This window comes from Monomorium pharaonis, chromosome 8 (genome assembly GCF_013373865.1).
Source record: "Monomorium pharaonis isolate MP-MQ-018 chromosome 8, ASM1337386v2, whole genome shotgun sequence".
Classification (NCBI taxonomy): Eukaryota; Metazoa; Arthropoda; class Insecta; order Hymenoptera; family Formicidae; genus Monomorium; species Monomorium pharaonis.
The window spans coordinates 2,761,220-2,780,700 of NC_050474.1; the positions used below are offsets into that span (position 1 = coordinate 2,761,220).

At 32.3% G+C, this 19,481-nt stretch overlaps 2 protein-coding genes across 11 annotated transcripts; both read left to right on the forward strand.

Moving 5' to 3' along the window:
* Positions 1-3,050: 3,050 nt before the first annotated feature.
* LOC105831482 (glutamyl aminopeptidase) lies at positions 3,051-9,896 on the forward strand. 6 transcript variants are annotated; one of them, XM_036290614.1, is made up of 17 exons: positions 3,051-3,448; positions 4,197-4,237; positions 4,304-4,432; positions 5,052-5,372; positions 5,524-5,953; positions 6,076-6,223; positions 6,399-6,672; positions 6,794-6,964; positions 7,026-7,123; positions 7,211-7,345; positions 7,443-7,741; positions 7,819-7,904; positions 7,980-8,104; positions 8,269-8,481; positions 8,559-8,796; positions 8,882-9,014; positions 9,096-9,896. In XM_036290614.1, exons 4-17 carry the CDS (start codon positions 5,156-5,158, stop codon positions 9,481-9,483), a joined length of 2,955 nt encoding a protein of 984 aa, XP_036146507.1. In that variant the 5' UTR covers positions 3,051-3,448; positions 4,197-4,237; positions 4,304-4,432; positions 5,052-5,155; the 3' UTR covers positions 9,484-9,896. The 6 variants fall into 6 exon arrangements, with proteins under 6 accessions (XP_036146507.1, XP_036146508.1, XP_036146511.1 ...); XM_036290615.1 differs by having other exon boundaries at positions 3,051-3,430; XM_036290616.1 differs by lacking the exon at positions 3,051-3,448 and having other exon boundaries at positions 4,174-4,229.
* A 290-nt stretch (positions 9,897-10,186) lies between these two features.
* On the forward strand, positions 10,187-18,030 carry LOC118644163 (glutamyl aminopeptidase-like). Of its 5 annotated transcripts, none has more exons than XM_036290619.1 (15): positions 10,187-10,416; positions 12,160-12,490; positions 13,659-14,079; positions 14,209-14,356; positions 14,460-14,733; positions 14,861-15,031; positions 15,094-15,191; positions 15,289-15,423; positions 15,509-15,807; positions 15,870-15,955; positions 16,047-16,171; positions 16,339-16,551; positions 16,622-16,859; positions 16,954-17,086; positions 17,170-18,030. In XM_036290619.1, the coding sequence occupies exons 2-15, from the start codon at positions 12,268-12,270 to the stop codon at positions 17,531-17,533; spliced, it is 2,928 nt and encodes a 975-aa protein (XP_036146512.1). In that variant the 5' UTR covers positions 10,187-10,416; positions 12,160-12,267; the 3' UTR covers positions 17,534-18,030. The 5 variants fall into 5 exon arrangements, with proteins under 5 accessions (XP_036146512.1, XP_036146514.1, XP_036146515.1 ...); XM_036290621.1 differs by having other exon boundaries at positions 12,160-12,358; XM_036290622.1 differs by lacking the exons at positions 10,187-10,416; positions 12,160-12,490 and adding exons at positions 12,499-12,815; positions 13,421-13,509.
* Positions 18,031-19,481: the final 1,451 nt, after the last annotated feature.

Here is a 19,481-nt window from a genome sequence, read left to right on the forward strand (position 1 = left end):
ATAATAGGCGTTTGTGTTTTAATTGATTCTCATTTATCTCGATGCGACGATGAGTCTAGTGGTTCCATATGATACTTGACCTCGTCAAGAATTTATGAATTTAAACATTGGAATATCCATTTAATTATAAGACACTCAAAGTAAATTTTGCAAATTATGAACTTATTTTTTTTCATTGTTTTACAATTGGAGCAAAAAAAATAGACTTTATATTACATAGATTTTATATTACATATGGTCACGTAATTATGAATATTGCGATATTAATATTCCAGTTATGAAATTACGCACAGAACTATATAAAATCTACACTGTAGGACACATGGATAGAGATTAGAAATCGGAGATTGGCTCAGCTCTGACATAACTTCATAGATGACGCGATGGCAATCGAAGCGTTAGTACTTACATAATTAACAACTGATTCGATGTTACGCGACACGGACCCGAATTCCGTCTGTCTTCCGTAAATAATCTTCGTGTATTGGATTTGAGTCCGATCGCGCTGCCTCGAGCGATTTCGCAAAGCGATTGTTACGAAAGCAGCATTGTTTGAACGCGTAAGGCTTATTGCGCGATGCGTGATGCGGTTAATTAAATCTGCATCATTTTATTATAGCGATCCATTGCAACAAACGTCGAACGATCGAACGACGTTTGTGTCGCAAAGATCACTATCGCTCAATGATTACAAACGAACGAATCTTCTTAACAGTCGAGCGGTTACGTGATCCCTGCCCCCCCCCCTCCCCTCTCTCTCCGCCGGATGTACGTAACATAAATTTTATGAATCTATTGGGATAGGTCGTATATTCTATAATAAATCTAAATACACTGTATGCCCAATGTTTAGTGATAGTTTCGATAAATAAGCGACGTTTTCTCTATCTATCTATTACTTAACATTTTGCATACAAATAAGTAAATAACGCAAAATATACGTTAAAAGAATTTATAACTATCAGTTTAAAATTCAGGTGACGGACCACTTAAGCGTTAAAGTTTGATTGTCGTTAAATTATTGAATATGAAATAAACTCGCTCTAAACTTTTGATTAGTTTAAAAGTTCGTTGTACTTTACATTTTGTTTTTTTTTTTCTCATTTTGTGACTGTAATAAAACTTGAAAATTAGCATAAATTTTTAAAAATCTTTCTTGAGTTGACCTTTCTACATGACTGTTATTGCTCTTTGTTTTATGATATTTTTAACAAGTTTTGCTTGAGAATTTATATCATCATAAATACTTACCTCGACTGTACTGACCTATGCTTTTGTGCGTAGACTTATATGTGAATCTATTTATATCTACTGTGATGACTTAGAGTCCTTTGCTACAATTCTGAAACAACCGTTCGACAAATTTGTAGATTATAACTGTATCAAATGCGAGATCTCTGCGAGAGGCCACGATTTTTATATTTTAAGCAAACAAATCTAAAAAATGTAACTTAACTGATACTTCCATTGTGGATCGTTTTTCTTTTTTAGGCACAGGTAATCATAAACTGTAACAGCGTAGTTTATAGGGGAAATAATATGGTTAATAATGTGACAGTTAAGACGTCGAAACGAATGACGCTTTGTTAAATGTTCTCGTTCCACACGAACGTAGATTTTGCTAAGACAATATATTATAGATATTAATAAATATATATGTATATATAAAAGGTATATATGTATATATTTACACTGTATTTATATAAATAAATTATTGTTATCGATACAGACCCCAAATCGATGCTACTTTCATGCCATATAGCTGTCATTATCTTACAGTACATCACAGATTGATATGAGGATTGCAATTGAACTGTTTCGTGCATGTATACATATACATAAACTCCACAGAGGCAATCGTTACATAATAATCCTATGTTCATTAATTAAACGTTTGCTTACCACGATTTAATTACCTATTACTCGAAAGTCGGTGTCCCATCCAGCGTTTCACTTCACAGCGAGCACGAGGTAACAAAGTGACGAAATTGCAATTTATCCCTCGTGTCGTAGATCGCACAGATTGTGTATCCTCCGTAAAGTGCTAATAATTGCTTTGCTTAATCACGCGGATTCCTAGAACAGGTCGCACCTTTACGACATCCGCGCAGGTTTACGTAACTCGGCATTGTGAAATTTTTGTTGTTTTTAGATTTTCGCCCTGTCCGTGCTGGGTACTTGAGATCGCTTAATCGTGCATTACATGTTTGCGATTCGCGATATGAGTACATTCTCACGTGTGCATAAGCTTCGGACAGACATTCGACAGTTTGCCGAAAGTCGGACGTGAGTGTTTTACGATCGTTGCAACGGACTTCGCCGGATGCACGTAACGAGTTGTCCATATATTTCACAATCTCGCGAAGATTTGTCGTGAAATAACCTATAGAATAACAACGTTGCTCGCAAATTTCGAAGCTTGTAAGTGATAGGGAAACATAAGAATATAAAATATATAAGTTTTATTATTAGCAATTATGTCATTATGGTATTTTTACGATTATGATTTTATAATTATACAAAACGTATCGGCAATGCACTAATTTTCGGTAGCTATTATGATGCATATATTGGCAATGCTATACAAAATTAAACAACAAATAAGTAAATTTTTTAAAATATTTCTTACTTTTGTATAATATTGAAATGTATATTTATTTTAACTTTTAGTGTCACATTTTGTATGAATTTTTTTGTTTATAGAAATCCAAAAGTTATGATGCATTTAAAAAGCATTCTAAACAATTCGAGATGAACTAATTTTATAATAATTTTATTTATAATATCCCAAGTAGCGAACTGACGTCAAATGTAATCTTAAAAACGTTTTAATGACGTTTGCAACATCAATAAAGCTTCATTAAAACGATATTTGATATAGTCATCTTGCTACTTGGGATTATATTATTGCAATTATTATTGTATATTATTGCAAATTCTCTTTTTAATGCAATGTGTGCAATAATATTTCTGTTGCAGTCGGTGCCTTATATTACAGTAAAAAATATTGGCCAGAATTATGTAGAACTATAAGAAAAATAAAAAAGTTCCAATGAAAACATAAAACTGTTTATATACATATATTTAATTCTATAATAAAACTATATAAATAGAATAAGCACTCCTACTTGTACTTTCGAAAATATGGTGTGGGTGCGTTCCACTTATTAGCCTAGTCTTGTGGCCGGGATCGTTAATTACATCAATTTCGGCGGATGTTAATGAACGCGTGCGTACACGACGGTTAATTCAAGCCAATTTTGTTCGTGAATTTGAATGCAAGTCGGCCGTGTAGCAGCTGACATTGTGTCATATCCAATTAAGAACGATTTTCGTTAGAGAATCGACTCTCGCATACTGTCAACGGCAGTTAGACGCGCAGTTTCTTTCGAAAGATCGAGCTAGGAGGAGAGGTGAAACTAAATGATAGGTTTTCAACTAAGTGATGGTTTTACAAGTTTTTTTTTTAATTTAAGAGTCTCTTTCGCGTAGTTTAAGTTTTTCCTTTAGTGTTTCTTGTACTTTGTACAGTGTTTCTCGTACTTCACTTTATTGCGCAAAGAAAGAGTTAATGGAAAACAAATATAAATATATATATATATATATATATATGTAGAAAACCTACGTGAAAAAAAAATTATTTTTATCATGTTTAAACCAAAATAAAGAAATAAAGGGTTTTATATATTTTTATTCTCAAACAAAAATATGTAACAGTCATTAAAATTTAGAAAGATTATTAAAGAAATCTATAATTTATAACATATTGCATTGCATTATTGTAAAGAATAAATAAATATTTTTTTAAATATTAATTGGTAAAATTGTAATTTTTTAATTTCTTTTTATAGAAAAATTGTTTTAATTAATAATGGTTTTGGCAGCAATTAAAAAAAAATATATATAATTGTACAATTTCAAACATTTCTTACAAAACTTTTTAATTACAAGTAATTGTAGAACAGTTCTTTAAATATAATCACTGATAATTGAAAAAAAATAAAACATGAAAATTTTATTGCAACTACATCTCTCTCTGTCTCTCTCTTTCTCTCTCTTTTCTCTCTCTTCCTATCACTCTTTCTCTCGTCTCGCCAAAAAAATTTTTTAATCTCTCATAACTAGTTATAAGTCCGATAAAAAATTATGTGATATTAAAGTATGTTCATCTTAACTTTTCTAAAAATGACGCAAAGCCAAAAGACAAAAAAGAGAGAGTTGATACAGGTGTAAGAAAGTAATTAGTTTAATTATTGTCAATTGAGTAGGTTGGAAAATTTTCTGTTGTATGGAAATTTTTCAGGTGCACAAAGATAAGAACATCGGCTATAAAAATACTACGAGAGATTATATATTCGCACAATTGTGTCTCGTGTAGTGATCGGATTGTTGCTCGATTTTGCGGGTCAAAGTTACAAGACCTAGAAAAAGGGTATTATACTTCGTAATTTTATTTATACTATTGTGGATTCGCTAATTTCAACAATATTATTTGTCTTAATCGTGCACAACTGTGCAACCCTCCATACTCAAGGGGTTAATCTATTTTGTATATAGTGCAGTGAACTATAGTGAACTATATTGTGAATCAGTACAATATTTTAACTACAATAAGTTATTTCATCGAAAGAGTTTGTAAATTGTCTATAATTTTATCTACATTAAGTGTCTACAGTTGATATTTGAAAGTCACGAAGAATTGGAGCACAGTAATCCATTTTGACTAATTATGCATGTTAAATTAATCATGCATATTGGAATAGCATTTATTTGATTAATTATCTTATTGTGTTTATAATTACAGAACAAAATCAATGCAATTTAGTTTAAAGTTAAAGAAAAAAATATACAGAAAGATTCTACTTGTAATAAATAATAATTAAACTTTTTTTGTTTCAAAAGCTATATAATTCAAAATAAAAAATTATATATATTTTTATTAAATTTTTAAGATTTAAATTTAATAAAATACAAAAACATTTTCTTTTTGTATTTTGAATAGTTAACGAAGGTTTCGTTGACTTTAAAATTATTGGCTTCTCTTCTTACAGGCGTTCGAAAGTTGTTCATTTTCCTTACTCCTCGTGTAAGGTATTTGATTGAACAGAGGGTATTGAATTAAATTACGCAGTATCTCTCGTTGTGCATCCCAATAATGGGCAACAATAAAATCGAAAGCCGACCGAAAGGTCGTTTGAACGGAGCACCAGTAACAATGTCGGAGCCACTTCGTCGTAAAAATATTATTTCCGCACTTCTCTGCTTTACGTGTGGCGCCTGCTTTATTCTCAGTTTAATTTGCACTTGTCTGGCAACAATGGTCGTTATGCTGGATCAGACTGTTGAGGCGGCGAGCTACAGTCGATCTCTAGGTGAGAGTACAGAAAATCTAACTGTTATTGTGACAGTGGAGCAATTTCTGTAATTAGAAATATGTTGCTTTATTTGCGCAATAAATGCTTGCAAATATTTCGAGAAATATTTAAATACAGATAATTATACAGATATTAATTCTATTTGTAGATTCGAATAGACCAGAGGCATTTACGACAGCATTTGATCCTGACAAAAGCTTCAGATTACCAAAAGAAGTCGTACCTATCCACTATGATCTCTATTTGCACCCAAAACTTAAAGAGGGCACGTTTACTGGAAAGGCGACCATCTTAATTGATGTCCACGACAATAGAAGATTCATAGCTCTTCATCAAAAGGATCTCGATATCACATCTGTGAAATTAGAAACGTACGGTTTAGAAGAAGATTATGAAATTAATATCTCTTCTGTTAGTAAGCCTACAAAATATGAGATCTTCATAATTACAACTGAAAACGAGATTACATCCGGATTATATAAATTATATCTAGAATTTGATGGAAGCCTCAAGAACAAAATAGTTGGATTCTACGGCAGCAAATATCATTATACGAATGGAAAAACTGATGAAACCAGGTAATATAAATTTTTCATTTTATTAACAAGTAATGTACAAATTTGGAGATAAATTTAATTTCTTTATTCGATAATATAGCAAAATAGATTATAATGTACTCCACATATATTTTAATCAACAGGTACATTGCGACTACTCAGTTTGAGGCAACTAATGCTAGACAAGCTTTTCCGTGTTTTGATGAACCCAGTTTCAAGGCAGAATTTTCAATAAAAGTGGTTCATCCAATGAATAATTGCTACAATGCATTATCCAATATGAATGTAGAGGTACGCAACTAAACTGGATATTAATTAATTAAAAAAAAAAAGATTTACAGAACATTCTAAGAACATTTATGTGTTAATATATTATATCATTATTTTTATAAAATGTGCTGTCTGGGTGTTTTTTCTAAAAATTATTATTAAACAATTTATCAAGAAGTTATTTTTTGTGCTTTAGAGTACGGAACTAAATGTACCACAACGTGGTCTAGCAACTGTGACGTTTGCAAAAACTGTACCTATGTCAACGTACCTAACTGCTTTTATTGTCCATGATTTTATTGGCACAAGTAAAATGGCAAAGAGCTTACATGGTAAAGAATTTCCGGTCAGTGTTTACACCACAAAACTTCAATCGGAAGCAAAAAGAAATTTTGCAGTGGATATTGGTGTGAAAGCTATTGAATATTTCATAAACTTATTTAAAATAGATTTTCCATTACCAAAACTCGGTAAATATACAAAAATAATTTCGAAAAATTGCTTATTGATTAAAATTAAATTAATTTTGTCATGCACATTTAACGTAAAATTTATTTTTAAATATAAAAACTCTTACAACTTATTTTGCAGATATGATTGGTATTCCTGATTTTAAGGCCGGCGCTATGGAAAATTGGGGTTTAGTGACTTATAGAGAAACAAGAATTCTTTATGACGAACACACTAACTCTCTTTATGATAAGCGTGAAGTCGTTAACGTAATCTGTCACGAATTGGCGCACATGTGGTTTGGAAATCTCGGTACATATTTAAAATCAATTAATTGTAAATTAATAAAAACGTGAGACTTTTTTTCTTTTAGTTACTATGAAATGGTGGAGTGACTTGTGGCTCAAGGAGGGTTTTGCTACATTCATGGCATCTAAATGTTCCGATGCAATTCTACCAAAGCAAGGATATGTTAGTTTTTTAATTACAATCAAATTTTGATATAAAGAATATGAGATATGAGTAGAAATATCTATAATACATAAATATTGTTTTTAGATGGAAGAATTTCCTGTTGAAATAGTTCAGAATGTATTTGCTTCTGACTCAAAATTGAGCTCTCATCCTATAGTTCACGATGTTCAAAATGCAGACGATATTTCATCCTTCTTTGATGGAATATCTTATAAGAAGGTACTTAATTATAACATTACATTGTTCAATAACAGCTTTTTGCACTTATTATTTTTTCACTCTCTCACTTATTTACTCGAACTGCTGACTATTTTAGGGAGCATCTATAATTCGCATGATGGAGAACTTCTTTGGATCTGACGTCTTTTTCGGTGCAATTAGCAGCTATTTGAATAAGCATGCTTATCAAAATGCGGAGACGGCGGATCTCTTTAATGCTTTGCAAGATGCGGTCGGAAACAAATTAAACGTAAAAGCAATAATGGACACTTGGACGCGACAAGGAGGATATCCTGTTGTCAACGTGAAAAAATCTGGAAACAAATTTGTATTAACTCAGGAACGATTCCTAGATGATCAAGACGTCAAATCCGATCCGTCACAATCAGAATATGGGTGAGTTACTTTACTTACATTTATATTGTACTATATTTATACTTTAAACATTTTTTTATGAATGTTACATCTTACAGATACCGATGGACCATACCCATTGAGTATATCACTAACAAAAACGAGGAGCCCACTCTTATATGGTTCGACAAGGATTCGAACGAAGGTTTAGATTTAATAATTCAAAATCTCTATAAATTTTTTTACCCAGTTCTTTACTTCAAATGTCTGTATTTTACAGTGGTGATCGAGGCTGACGAACATACTAATTGGATTAAATTAAATGCGGGTCAAGTTGGTTTTTATCGAGTTAATTATAACGAGGAATGGAAGACATTCCAGCATCTACTTCGATCCTCTCATATGGTAAAGTTTGCAATTTTTTGTTTACTGTATTATGTATTAAACACAAAAAATTATAATTACAAATTAATATATTATTTTGTTATTTTCACTTTTTAATTAATAATTCTTTTTTGAGGGTTTACTTTTATATATTAATTATATTTTCCTTCTAATTTTTATTGTAGAGAATACCATCATCGGATCGAGCAAATCTTTTGGACGACATGTTTAGCTTAGCCGATGCCGGTCAGATCGAATATAATACTGTAATGGATATAAGTACGTACCTCAGCGAGGAGTATCATGCTCTTCCATGGGCAGTTGCAAAATTGAATTTCATGACAATGCATACTCTGTTAAAATCTTCGACAATCTCACATCTTGCTAACACGTTCAAGGTAGTATTTTAATCCAGGCATGATAAATTACTTTCTAATACAAATGTTATTTTTACATGTATATAATGTATTTTTAGTCTTACGCCAGAAAATTGGTAGAAACCACCTATGAAAATATACCTTGGACTGACGATGACATTATTGAAGATGTGCCACTGACACATGTGGAGAGAAGATTGCGACCGACGGTAATCGAATTGGCCTGTGCAATGAGTTCATCTTCATGTTTGAAAACAGCAGGAGAACACTTCAAGGAATGGCTACTAGAAGGAAAATCGCAACACCCTGATATTCGCGAATTGGTTTATTACTATGGTTGGTAACGTTTTTTAATGTTATTATCAGTTTCTCATATCCGATATTGTCAAGAAATTCTAATGACACGTAAATCTTTTATTAGGTATGCGCTACCATTCTGATGAGAATGATTGGAATGCTATGTTCGAACTATTTAAAAACGAGATTGATCCCAGTGAGAAAAATAAAATGATGACGGGATTGGCGGGTATACAATCGACTGAGATTCTAAAAGAGTTAGTATTAAATCAACAATTGATAATTTTTTATGTTTCTTTTTATTAAAAATCAAACACTAATTTCTCTTTCTTTTTTAGATACATTAATAAAGCGACTAATGAGAATTATGTCCGCGCTCAAGATTTCTTGAAGTGTTTGACTTTGATCTCGAAAAATCCCGATGGTACATCGCTGGTATGGAACTGGGTGCGCGACAACTGGGAATTCCTGGTGAACAGATACACACTGAATGATATGTATCTCGGTCAACTTATACCATCTATTACAAGTTCCTTCGCCACACAAACTAAACTGGACGAAATAAAAGCTTTCTTCGCAAAATACCCTGAAGCTGGTGCCGGTGCGGATAGTCGAGCCAAAACTCTCGAGACAGTTTCGAAGAACATCAAATGGCTTGCTAGAAACACTGAAAAACTTAATGAGTGGTTCTTCGAAAACTGGTTTAATGTGAAGAGAATCAATTAAACATCAATAAAGATATCTTTGTATACCGGTGTTTAACAGTTATATACATAACTTCTGTACATCATATTTCTCTCAACTGCTGGAAACGATTGACAGTGTAAAGGTAATTATAATTATGTTCGTATCGTAAAGAACAGTTAGGTCACTCTTACAATATATTGGACAAGGAAACTGTATTCAAATGCGCTGAAATTACATTGTGATGAATCTTTTATCTGTTACCGTAAAAAGTAATTATCAAATACGCGAAATACATTAATATGCATTTTGCATGAATCGTATGCTTTGTGTAACACATTTATAAATCTTAATATTGAAATATATATATATATAACTTATTACTTTAAAATATATATACAGCTTTAGAAAAAATATAATTTTGTGATGAAATATAATACTTTTATACTGTTAAATGATGATTCTTTTTCCCAGCTGTGAAACTTGAACTTGTCCCATAATACCCCACCAACACATAATTGCCATGATAAAATTAAGATAATGTGACTGAAATTAGATAAAAATTTTCATTAAATTTTAATTTTCATCAATTTAGGTAGATGTTAATGAACGCGTACGTACGCGATGATTGCTTAAAAGTCAATATTGTTTGCGAATTTGAATGCAAGTCAGCCGTGTCACCGACATTGTGTCATATCCAATTAAGAACGATTTTCGTTAGAGAATCGGCACTTGCATGCCGTCAACAGTTAGGCGCGCAGTTTCTCTCGGGTGTTCAAGCAAAGAGGAGATCGAGAAGTAAAACTAATAAATCTTTAGCTATAATTTTACAAGATTTTTTTAATTTTTGAAAGTGCTGTATTTAAGTATTTTTTGTAGTGTTTTTTTTTGTGATTTGCATAGTGTTTCTCATATTTCAATTTAGTGTATAGAAAAAAAGCTCATGGGAAACGAATACATATGCGCAGAGAACACGTATGTACAAAAAATTTTATTTTATTTCTTTCTTAAAGAAAAGTTATAAAATTGTAAATATTTTTTTATGCTTTTATTGTTTTAAACAAAAATATGTAATAATAATATCGTTAAAATTTGGAAGGAAAACTTTCAAAAAAATCTATATCAGACTACATTATATTATTGTAGAATTTTTTCAGGAAAAAATGTTAATAATTGATAGAATTATATGTTTTATAATTTATTTTTATAGAAAAATTACTTTAAAAATAATTAATTAATAATGGAATTTTTATAGAAAAAGATTTATAATTTTTATTTTAAATATTTCTCATAAATCTTTTCAATTACAAATAATTGTAGGCCATTTACCAATAATAATTTACATAAATATAAAATTATAAAGATCTGTGTAAGAATCAATATATCGATGAGTATATTACATGTATTCTTTAATATTTTTAAAAAGAAATATTAATATTTAATTTCCCATAATGTAATATATGTAAATATACGTAAGTCTAATTAAAAATTCTGCTACATCAGTGCATTACATTGCGATCGCCTTGACCTCTCTAAAAATGACGTAAACTACGGGACAAAAAAGAAAGAGAGAGTTGATACAGGTGCTAAAAGCAATCAGTTGAATTATTGTCAACTAAGTGAATAAAAATTTTCTGTTGCACGGAAATTTTCCAGACGGACAGCGATAAGAACGCTTTCTATAAAAATACTACGTGAGATTGCATATTCTCATAATTGTATTTTAAAACGTAATCAGTTACTTGATATGTGGGTAGTATGTCGATGAAGTAATACGAAAACGAAAGTCACGAGTTAGTAAACCGCGAATGAGTAAGGTAGGCTTTATTATGCTTCGTAGTTTTATTTATACTTTATGTTTATACTGTTACAGTTGCTAACTTCAGAATACAATTTGTCTTGCTACTAGCACAGCGCGATACTTTTCTGTTTCTTGAAAACGTCAGGTACTTAAAAGTTTCATTTATAAATGGATTTCAAACAAAATAATAGATAATATTTTAAATCAAGAAACCAATTTATTAAAAAAAAAACGCACGTATAAAGAAACATTTTTATTTTGTTTTTATAATTTTTAACGGCATTATGAAAAAATATCGCGACGAAAATAATCTTGACATTTAATAATCGAAGTTTGCACGCGCGCGAGGCAACACGTGCGGTCGCTCCGAGATAGACCATTAATCTGTTTTGCATATAGTACAGTGGACTATAGTGGACTGTAGTGTGGCGCAGTGTATCTTTTATCTCCAATGATTCATCTCTGAGAATTCACCAAGAGAGTTTGTATCGTCATTTATTGCCTACATTAAGCGCTCATAGATGCTGCCTGCGTCACGGAAAATTGGAGCATGGCGGCCCATTTTCAATCAATTATGCATGTTTATCAATTACGCGTGTCGGAAGAGTATCTAATTGAATAATTGTATTATTGTTCCTACAGTTACCCAACAAATTATTTTTAATCCAATTTTATTCAGCAAATTTATTAAGCGAAGAGTAACCCATAATAAATAATCAATGAATTTTGCATATTTCATTTGAAAACTGTGTTACTAACAAAATAAAAAATAACACTCGTTAAATTTTTAAGGCCCATTTGAAAAAACTCTAATAACACTTACTTTATTTTACTTTACCTATTTTACTTTTTACATCTCAAACAGTTTTCAACGAGGATTTCGCTGATTTTACAATAATCAATTTTTCTTCTTACAGGTGTTCAAAGGTTGCTCATCTACTTTACGCCTCGCCCAAGGTATTTGAGACCTGACAGAGGGTAGTGAATTAAATTACGCGGTATCCCTCGTTGTGTGCACCCCAATAATGGGCAACAATAGAGTCGAAAGCCGACCGAAAGGCGGCGCGCTTCGCTTCAACGCGGCATCAGCGATGATATCGGAGTCACCTCGTCAGAGTAATGATCTTTCCACACTTCTCTGCTTTACCTGCAGCGCCTGCTTTGTCCTGAGTTTAATTTGCTCCAGTTTAGCGGCATCGGTCGTTCCGCTAGACCAGACCGTCGAGGCGGCGAGTTACAGTCGACACGGTGAGAGTACGGAAAATCCACCTATTATCAGTAACAAAGTGGATTAATTTCTACGATCAGTAGTACCTCCTGTGATAATAATGTGTCGTGCAATTATTGATTGTGTCTCTGAGTCATAGATTTTTGAAAAAAAAATTATTCCTTAAACATAACGACAAAAAATTGTTCGCAAAATACAAATTGGGACATACATTCATAACGCGTTTGACAAAAATTTTCCCAATGTGTTTGTGCTTTGTCAACATAGCCAGCAGTGTGTCAAGTTTCTTGCGTGTCTTTCATATTGGTCTCGTGATTGCGTGGCGGTAGATTTAAAAGTACTTTTGTAAGTTTAGACTGTTCTTTTCAGTTTGACAAAAAAATGCTGTGAAAAAGTTTCTTCTCGATATTTCAAAATTCGCTTAAATCTTTTCCCAAAAATAAGCAAATTGAGATAGATTTTTTATAACTCTTAAAAATAATTTTAAAAATTTATTCAAAAGATTTAATATAGATTCAATATTCGCTATCTGTCGTTAAAGAAATAAACAGATAAACTTATCAGATTGTTATCAGATTTATTATCTTAAAAGATTATTTATTAAAAAATGTCCTTCAAAATTGCATGTTCAGTTACCGACTAGACACGTGGACATGTTCGTATAGCTCCGAACTACACGTATTTACAAATACACAACAGACAGCGAATGTCCAATCGGAGCCATGCTCCGATTTTGTGATCAGCTGATAGAGAAGAAACTCGTGTCAGAAAAATGCTTTTCATTTTACAGCGGTAATTTACAATACAAATTTAAATCAAGCAAATATTTTTCTATTCGCATTTTACTGCAAATGTTACTTCACTGACAATCCATAATGATTCATCGCTTTTCAAAGTATTTCGACCAGATCGTTGCTCCGATTTGGTTATGGCTCTCCTTAAACTTCTAGGCTCAATCGACCGGTAGCCAATTTTTGCTTTCAACCTACATTACGGGAAAATAGCCGGCTTTTCGTTCGCTTATTGGTTACATCAGCATGTGAGATCAATTGAATATAATAATAATTGAATATAATAATAATAAATATAAAGACATCGGTTTCCAGATTTATATTAATATTTATTTATGCAATATGCGACATTTATTTGCGAATACTTATTATATTAAAAGATAATTATTGATTATAGATACAAATACAGAGACAATAATGCCTGATCCTGACGAAGGCTTCAGATTGCCAAAAGAAGTCGTACCTATCCATTATGATCTCTACTTGCATCCAAAACTTCAAGAGGGCACATTTACTGGAAAAGCAACCATTCTAATTGATGTCCGTGACAACAGAAGATTTATAGCTCTTCATCAAAAAGATCTCAACATCACCTCTGCGAAATTGGAAACGTATGGCCTAAATGAAAATCAAGAAATTACTATCTCGTCCATCAGTAAGCCTACGAAGTATGAAACCTTCGTGATATCAACTGAAAATGATATTAATCCTGGAAAGTACAATTTGAATCTAGAATTTGATGGAAATCTCAAGGACAAAATAGTCGGATTCTATAGCAGCAAATATAAGGACAAGAAAAACACAAGTAATAACATCAGGTAACACGCACATAAATTTCTCATTTACTAATACAATCCATAAAATTTGTGAAAAACTTTACTAGGTTCTTTAGTTGATAATATAGAACATGTAATTATATACAATCCCATACATTTTTTTATCAATAGGTACATTGCGACTACCAAATTCGAGCCAACTTATGCTAGACAAGCTTTCCCGTGTTTCGATGAACCCAATTTTAAGGCAAAATTTTCAGTTAAACTGGTGCATCCTGCGGATGGTTATTACAGTGCCTTATCCAACATGAATGTAAAGGTACGCAACTAATTTTTGACAATATTCATTAGTGTTTTCTTCTCTTTTTTACTTAATATTATATTAAACAGTTCTTGAGAAGTTTACATATTTTTTATTTTAGGATAAGCAAAAAAATACACCAGAAATTGGTCTAACAACAGTGACCTTTGAAGAAACTGTACCTATGTCAACGTATTTAGCTTGTTTTATTATCCATGACTTTATTGGCACAACTAAAACGGCAAAGGGTTTAAATGGTAAAGAATTTCCGATCAGTATCTACACCACAAGACTTCAATCGCAGGAGAGAAGAGATTTTGCAGTGGATATTGGCGTGAAAGCTATTGAATATTACATAAACTTATTCCAAATAAATTATCCATTACCAAAACTCGGTAAATGTGCAAAACATTAATTCAATTTATAAAATAAGATTTATCGATTTAAATAAAATTTATCATGCACAGAATTACAAATTTGTGAATTTATTTTTAAGTATAAATATAACTTTATTTATTGTAGATATGGCTGGTATTCCCGATTTTGTGTCCGGCGCTATGGAGAATTGGGGTTTAGTGACTTTTAGAGAAACAAGAATTCTTTACGATGATCGTAATAACTCGATCTATGATAAGCGCGATGTCGTTAACGTAATCTGTCACGAATTGGCACATATGTGGTTTGGAAATCTCGGTAAATATTTTAAATTATTTAATTGTGAATTAATGGAAATGTGAGATATATTCTTTTTTCAGTAACTATGAAATGGTGGAATGATTTGTGGCTAAATGAGGGTTTTGCTACATTCATGGCATCTAAATGTTCAAATGTGATTCTACCAAACCGAGGATATGTTAGTTCTATAATATCTTCTTAATAATCTATTCAAACATTAATATAAATATTTAAAAGATAAGAGAACCCCCGTAATATTTAAATATTATTTTTAGATGGAAGAATTTCCTATTGAAGTAATGCAGAATGTGTTCGTTTCCGACTCAAAGTTGAGCTCTCATCCTATAATTTATGATGTTGAAAATCCAGACGATATTACATCTTTCTTTGATGCAATATCTTATAAAAAAGTATATATTTATAACATTATATTGTTTAATAATGGCTTTTTTATACCTTTATTGTTTATTTTATTTAAACTGCTATCTATTTTAGGGAGCATCTATAATCGGCATGATGGAGAACTTCTTTGGATCTGATGTCTTTTTCGGTGCAATTAGTGCTTATTTGAAGAATTATACCTATCAAAATGCGGAGACAGTGGACCTTTTAAATGCTTTGCAAAATGCGGTAGGAAGTAAATTAAATGTAAAATCAATAATGGATACTTGGACGCGACAAGAAGGTTACCCTGTTGTCAACGTGAAAAAGTCTGGAAACAAATATATATTAACTCAGGAACGATTCCTAGACGATCCAGACGCCAAATCCGATCCTTTAAAATCAGAATACAAGTAAGTTATTTTATCTTGAGATAATCAACAAACTTATTTCAAAATTGTATTACATTTTACAGGTACCGCTGGACCATACCCATCACTTATATCACTAATATAAACGAGAGACCCACTCTCACGTGGTTCGATAAAGATGCGAACGAAGGTTTATTTTTGATTTTATAATTAAGAATTTCTACGTACAAATTATTTTTATGTAATTTTCTTTTTTTTTACCATATATCTGTATTTTACAGTGGTCATTGAGGTCGACGATCGTACTAGGTGGTTTAAATTAAATGCCGGTCAAGTTGGCTATTATCGAGTTAATTACAACGAGGAATGGAAAACATTCGAGCATTTACTTCGATCCGATTATACGGTAAAACTTTTTTTTCGTTTAACGCATTAGTTATTCTATGTATAAATATATAAAGAACTGTAATGTTTTATGAATTAATATGTCACTTCATTATTCTTGCTTTGTAATTAACAATCTCTTTAGGAATTAACTTATTATAATATTTATTCTTCTAATATTTATTGTAGCAAATATCTGCAGTGGATCGAGCGAATCTTTTGGATGATTTGTTTAGTTTAGCTGATGCCGGTAAAATCGAATATAGCAGCGTGATGGACTTAAGCATGTATCTCACCGAGGAGTATCATGTTCTTCCATGGACGGTTGCGAAATCGAAATTCAAGTCGATTCTTTCTCTGTTAACCTCCATGAATGACCCAGTACTTTTACAGCTGTTCAAAGTAAGTCAATCAAAACAGTACAAATTACTTTTCAATTATTTCTACGTGTACTTACATAATACATTTCTAGTCTTACGTCGCAAAATTGGTAAACACCATCTACGAGGATGTAACTTGGACTGTCGATGATACTGTCCAAAAGGATGTACCTACACACATCGACAATAGAGTACGACCAACAGTAATTGGATTGGCCTGTGCAATGGGTTCAGCGGAATGCCTGGAAAAAGCAGGCGATCTCTTCAAGGATTGGTTGGCAGGAAAGAAACCGCAACATCCTGATATACGAGATTTGGTTTATTATTACGGTTAGTAACAGTTTTTAACGTAATCATCAATTTTTCATATTATCCGATTGTCAACTAATTCTAAATTCTAATGGCACGCAAAATTTTTCATTAGGTATGCGCTACCGGTCGAATGAGAACGAGTGGAATGCCATGTTCGATTTGTTTATAGACGAGACCGATCCCAGCGAGAAGAATAAAATAATGTCAGGATTAGCGGGCATAAAATCTACTGCAATTTTAGAGAAGTTAGTTCTAAATCGACTATTGACAATTTTTTAAATGAGTTTTTAATTTAAAATAAAAAATACATTTTTCTTATCCCTTTTAGGTACATTGACAGAGCAACTGATCAGAATTACGTCCGCACTCAAGATTTCTTGAAATGCTTGATTATGATTTCCAAAAATCCCAATGGTACATCGCTGGTATGGGACTGGGTGCGCAAGAATTGGGAGTTCCTGGTAAAGAGATACACATTAAACGATCGATATCTTGGTGAACTTATACCATCTATCACAAATTCCTTCGCCACGCAAGCTAGGCTGGACGAAATAAAAGCCTTCTTCGCGAAATATCCTGAAGCAGGTGCCGGCGCGGCCGGTCGAGCCAAAACTCTCGAGACAGTTTCGAAGAATATTAAATGGGTCGCTAGAAATATTGATAGTATCAAGAATTGGTTGTCCAAAAATTGACAGTTTACAACTAAGACGAATTAAAGATCGATAAAAGTATCTTGATATACAAGATAGCTGACAAAACTGTCGAAGAAAGACAATATATACTGATTTTTAATTATTATGCATATAACTTTTTTTAAATTTTGGTATTGTACGCCTCAATCACTGAAAGTCATTGACATTATAAAGATAATTACTTATGATTTTGTGCGTTACTGTAAAGAACGATCGTTACAAAAAGAATCGCTCCCGCAGAATACGGTGAACAAGAAAACTGTTTTTCAAATACATTGAAATTACACTGTGATCTGATCTTTTTGGTCTGTCACGCAATTATCCTGTGGCAGTGTTATTGTAAAGTACTCTAAATACCAAGGCACCAATATGCATTTTGCGCGAAGCATATGCCTTTCATGCAACGCATTTACAAATCTTGATATGGAAATTATATATGAACAATTTTATAGGAATATAATTTTGTGATTAAATATAGCACACGTTTATACTGTTAACTGGTGATTCTTTTTCCTAGCTGTGAATCTTGAATTGTTCCGAGAGATATAAAAATTCGGGAAGGTCGGATCCATTACGAGATCGATTGCATTACGTCCTATTTCTCTCATAATTGGTTTAATGCACATTCAATTGGCCAGTTATGGTCAATAAAATAATCTAGAGGAAAATGAGATAAAAAGTGTTTTAATATATCATATTACAGTTTGCAAGCTTGTTTCGTCATACCATATATCTCTCTTTAGAAACATTTTTTATAAATAAAAGAATGATCCACTTTTTACATGCAGATTTATTTAAAAATTTATTTGCGTGGTCATTTGACTTTGGTTGAGTTGCATGCAGAATCGATATTTTATCCATGATGAATAAAGCAATTCGTCTCGTCATTTCAATTTATGATAGGAGTCGAATATATCACATACGGAAACTGTCGACATTTCGCGATATGACAGATATCGGTCGGCTGTGAAAACATTTTTGCGTCATACGGATACAAAATACCTTATAAAAAAAAAACGCAATGTGGAATTATATAAATTGTTTGCCGTTTTATTTACACTATTGGGAATTATCTGTATTATCCGAATAGAATCTGGCGGAGAAAAACACCACGCGCAAATCCGAGACATAAAACAGATTTCAAACTGCCGCGTATATCAGTATTTTAATGTTGCATTACTAAAACAGAGAGGCTTTTTTGCAATAATATGACATTTCGACAAATACTGGTTAAACAACTAATCAAATACGCTGCAGCTTTACAGTGCCAACGCAAATAATACAAGCACTTTTAACAAAAACTAATATCACAGAAAAAATATTTTTTCGTAACGAGCACATCAAAAAATACATTTTATATATGTATAAAGAAATTTTACGCGTAATGTGCTCGTTACGAAAAATATTTTTTCTGTGATATTAGTTTTTGTTAAAAGCGCTCGTATTTGCGTCAATATAAAGTATTTTATATATGTATAAACTAGCTATGTCCTGCCACGCGTTGCTGTGGCTCTCTATTCTTATGCTACGTTTTTTTCAAATTTTTTTTGCTTTCGTTGTTTAACTTTCAAGAGCCTTGCTTTACTGTTGCTCTTTTTATTTTATTTTTGAATAAGCATTTATCTATCTTTAATAAATCTAATATTCATTTATTCACGTACTTCTAACTGGTCTCTCCCCGTCTCTTCCCGTCTCTACTCGTCTCTCCCGGTCTCTCCCCGTTTCTCTCCGTCTCTCGCGGTCTCTCCCCGTTTCTCCCCGTCTCTCCCGGTCTCTCCCCGTCTCTCCCGGTCTCTCCTCGTCTCTTCCGGTCTCTCCTCGTCTCTCCCTATCTCTACCCGTCTCTCCCCGTCTCTCCCCGTCTCTCCCGGTCTCTCCCCGTTTCTCCCGGTCTCTCCCCGTTTCTCTCCGTCTCTCCCGGTCTCTCCCCGTCTCTCCCCGTCTCTCC

Excerpts from the sequence above, each read along its gene's own strand:
- LOC105831482 (XM_036290614.1), top strand. The coding sequence starts at position 5,156 with ATGGGCAACAATAAAATCGAAAGCCGACCGAAAGGTCGTTTGAACGGA. Across the intron at positions 5,373-5,523 it reads GAGCTACAGTCGATCTCTAG|ATTCGAATAGACCAGAGGCA; the intron begins GTGAGAGTACAG and ends TTCTATTTGTAG. Across the intron at positions 7,905-7,979 it reads CGACAAGGATTCGAACGAAG|TGGTGATCGAGGCTGACGAA; the intron begins GTTTAGATTTAA and ends TGTATTTTACAG.
- LOC118644163 (XM_036290619.1), top strand. The coding sequence starts at position 12,268 with ATGGGCAACAATAGAGTCGAAAGCCGACCGAAAGGCGGCGCGCTTCGC. Across the intron at positions 15,424-15,508 it reads ATGCAATATCTTATAAAAAA|GGAGCATCTATAATCGGCAT; the intron begins GTATATATTTAT and ends TATCTATTTTAG. Across the intron at positions 15,956-16,046 it reads CGATAAAGATGCGAACGAAG|TGGTCATTGAGGTCGACGAT; the intron begins GTTTATTTTTGA and ends TGTATTTTACAG.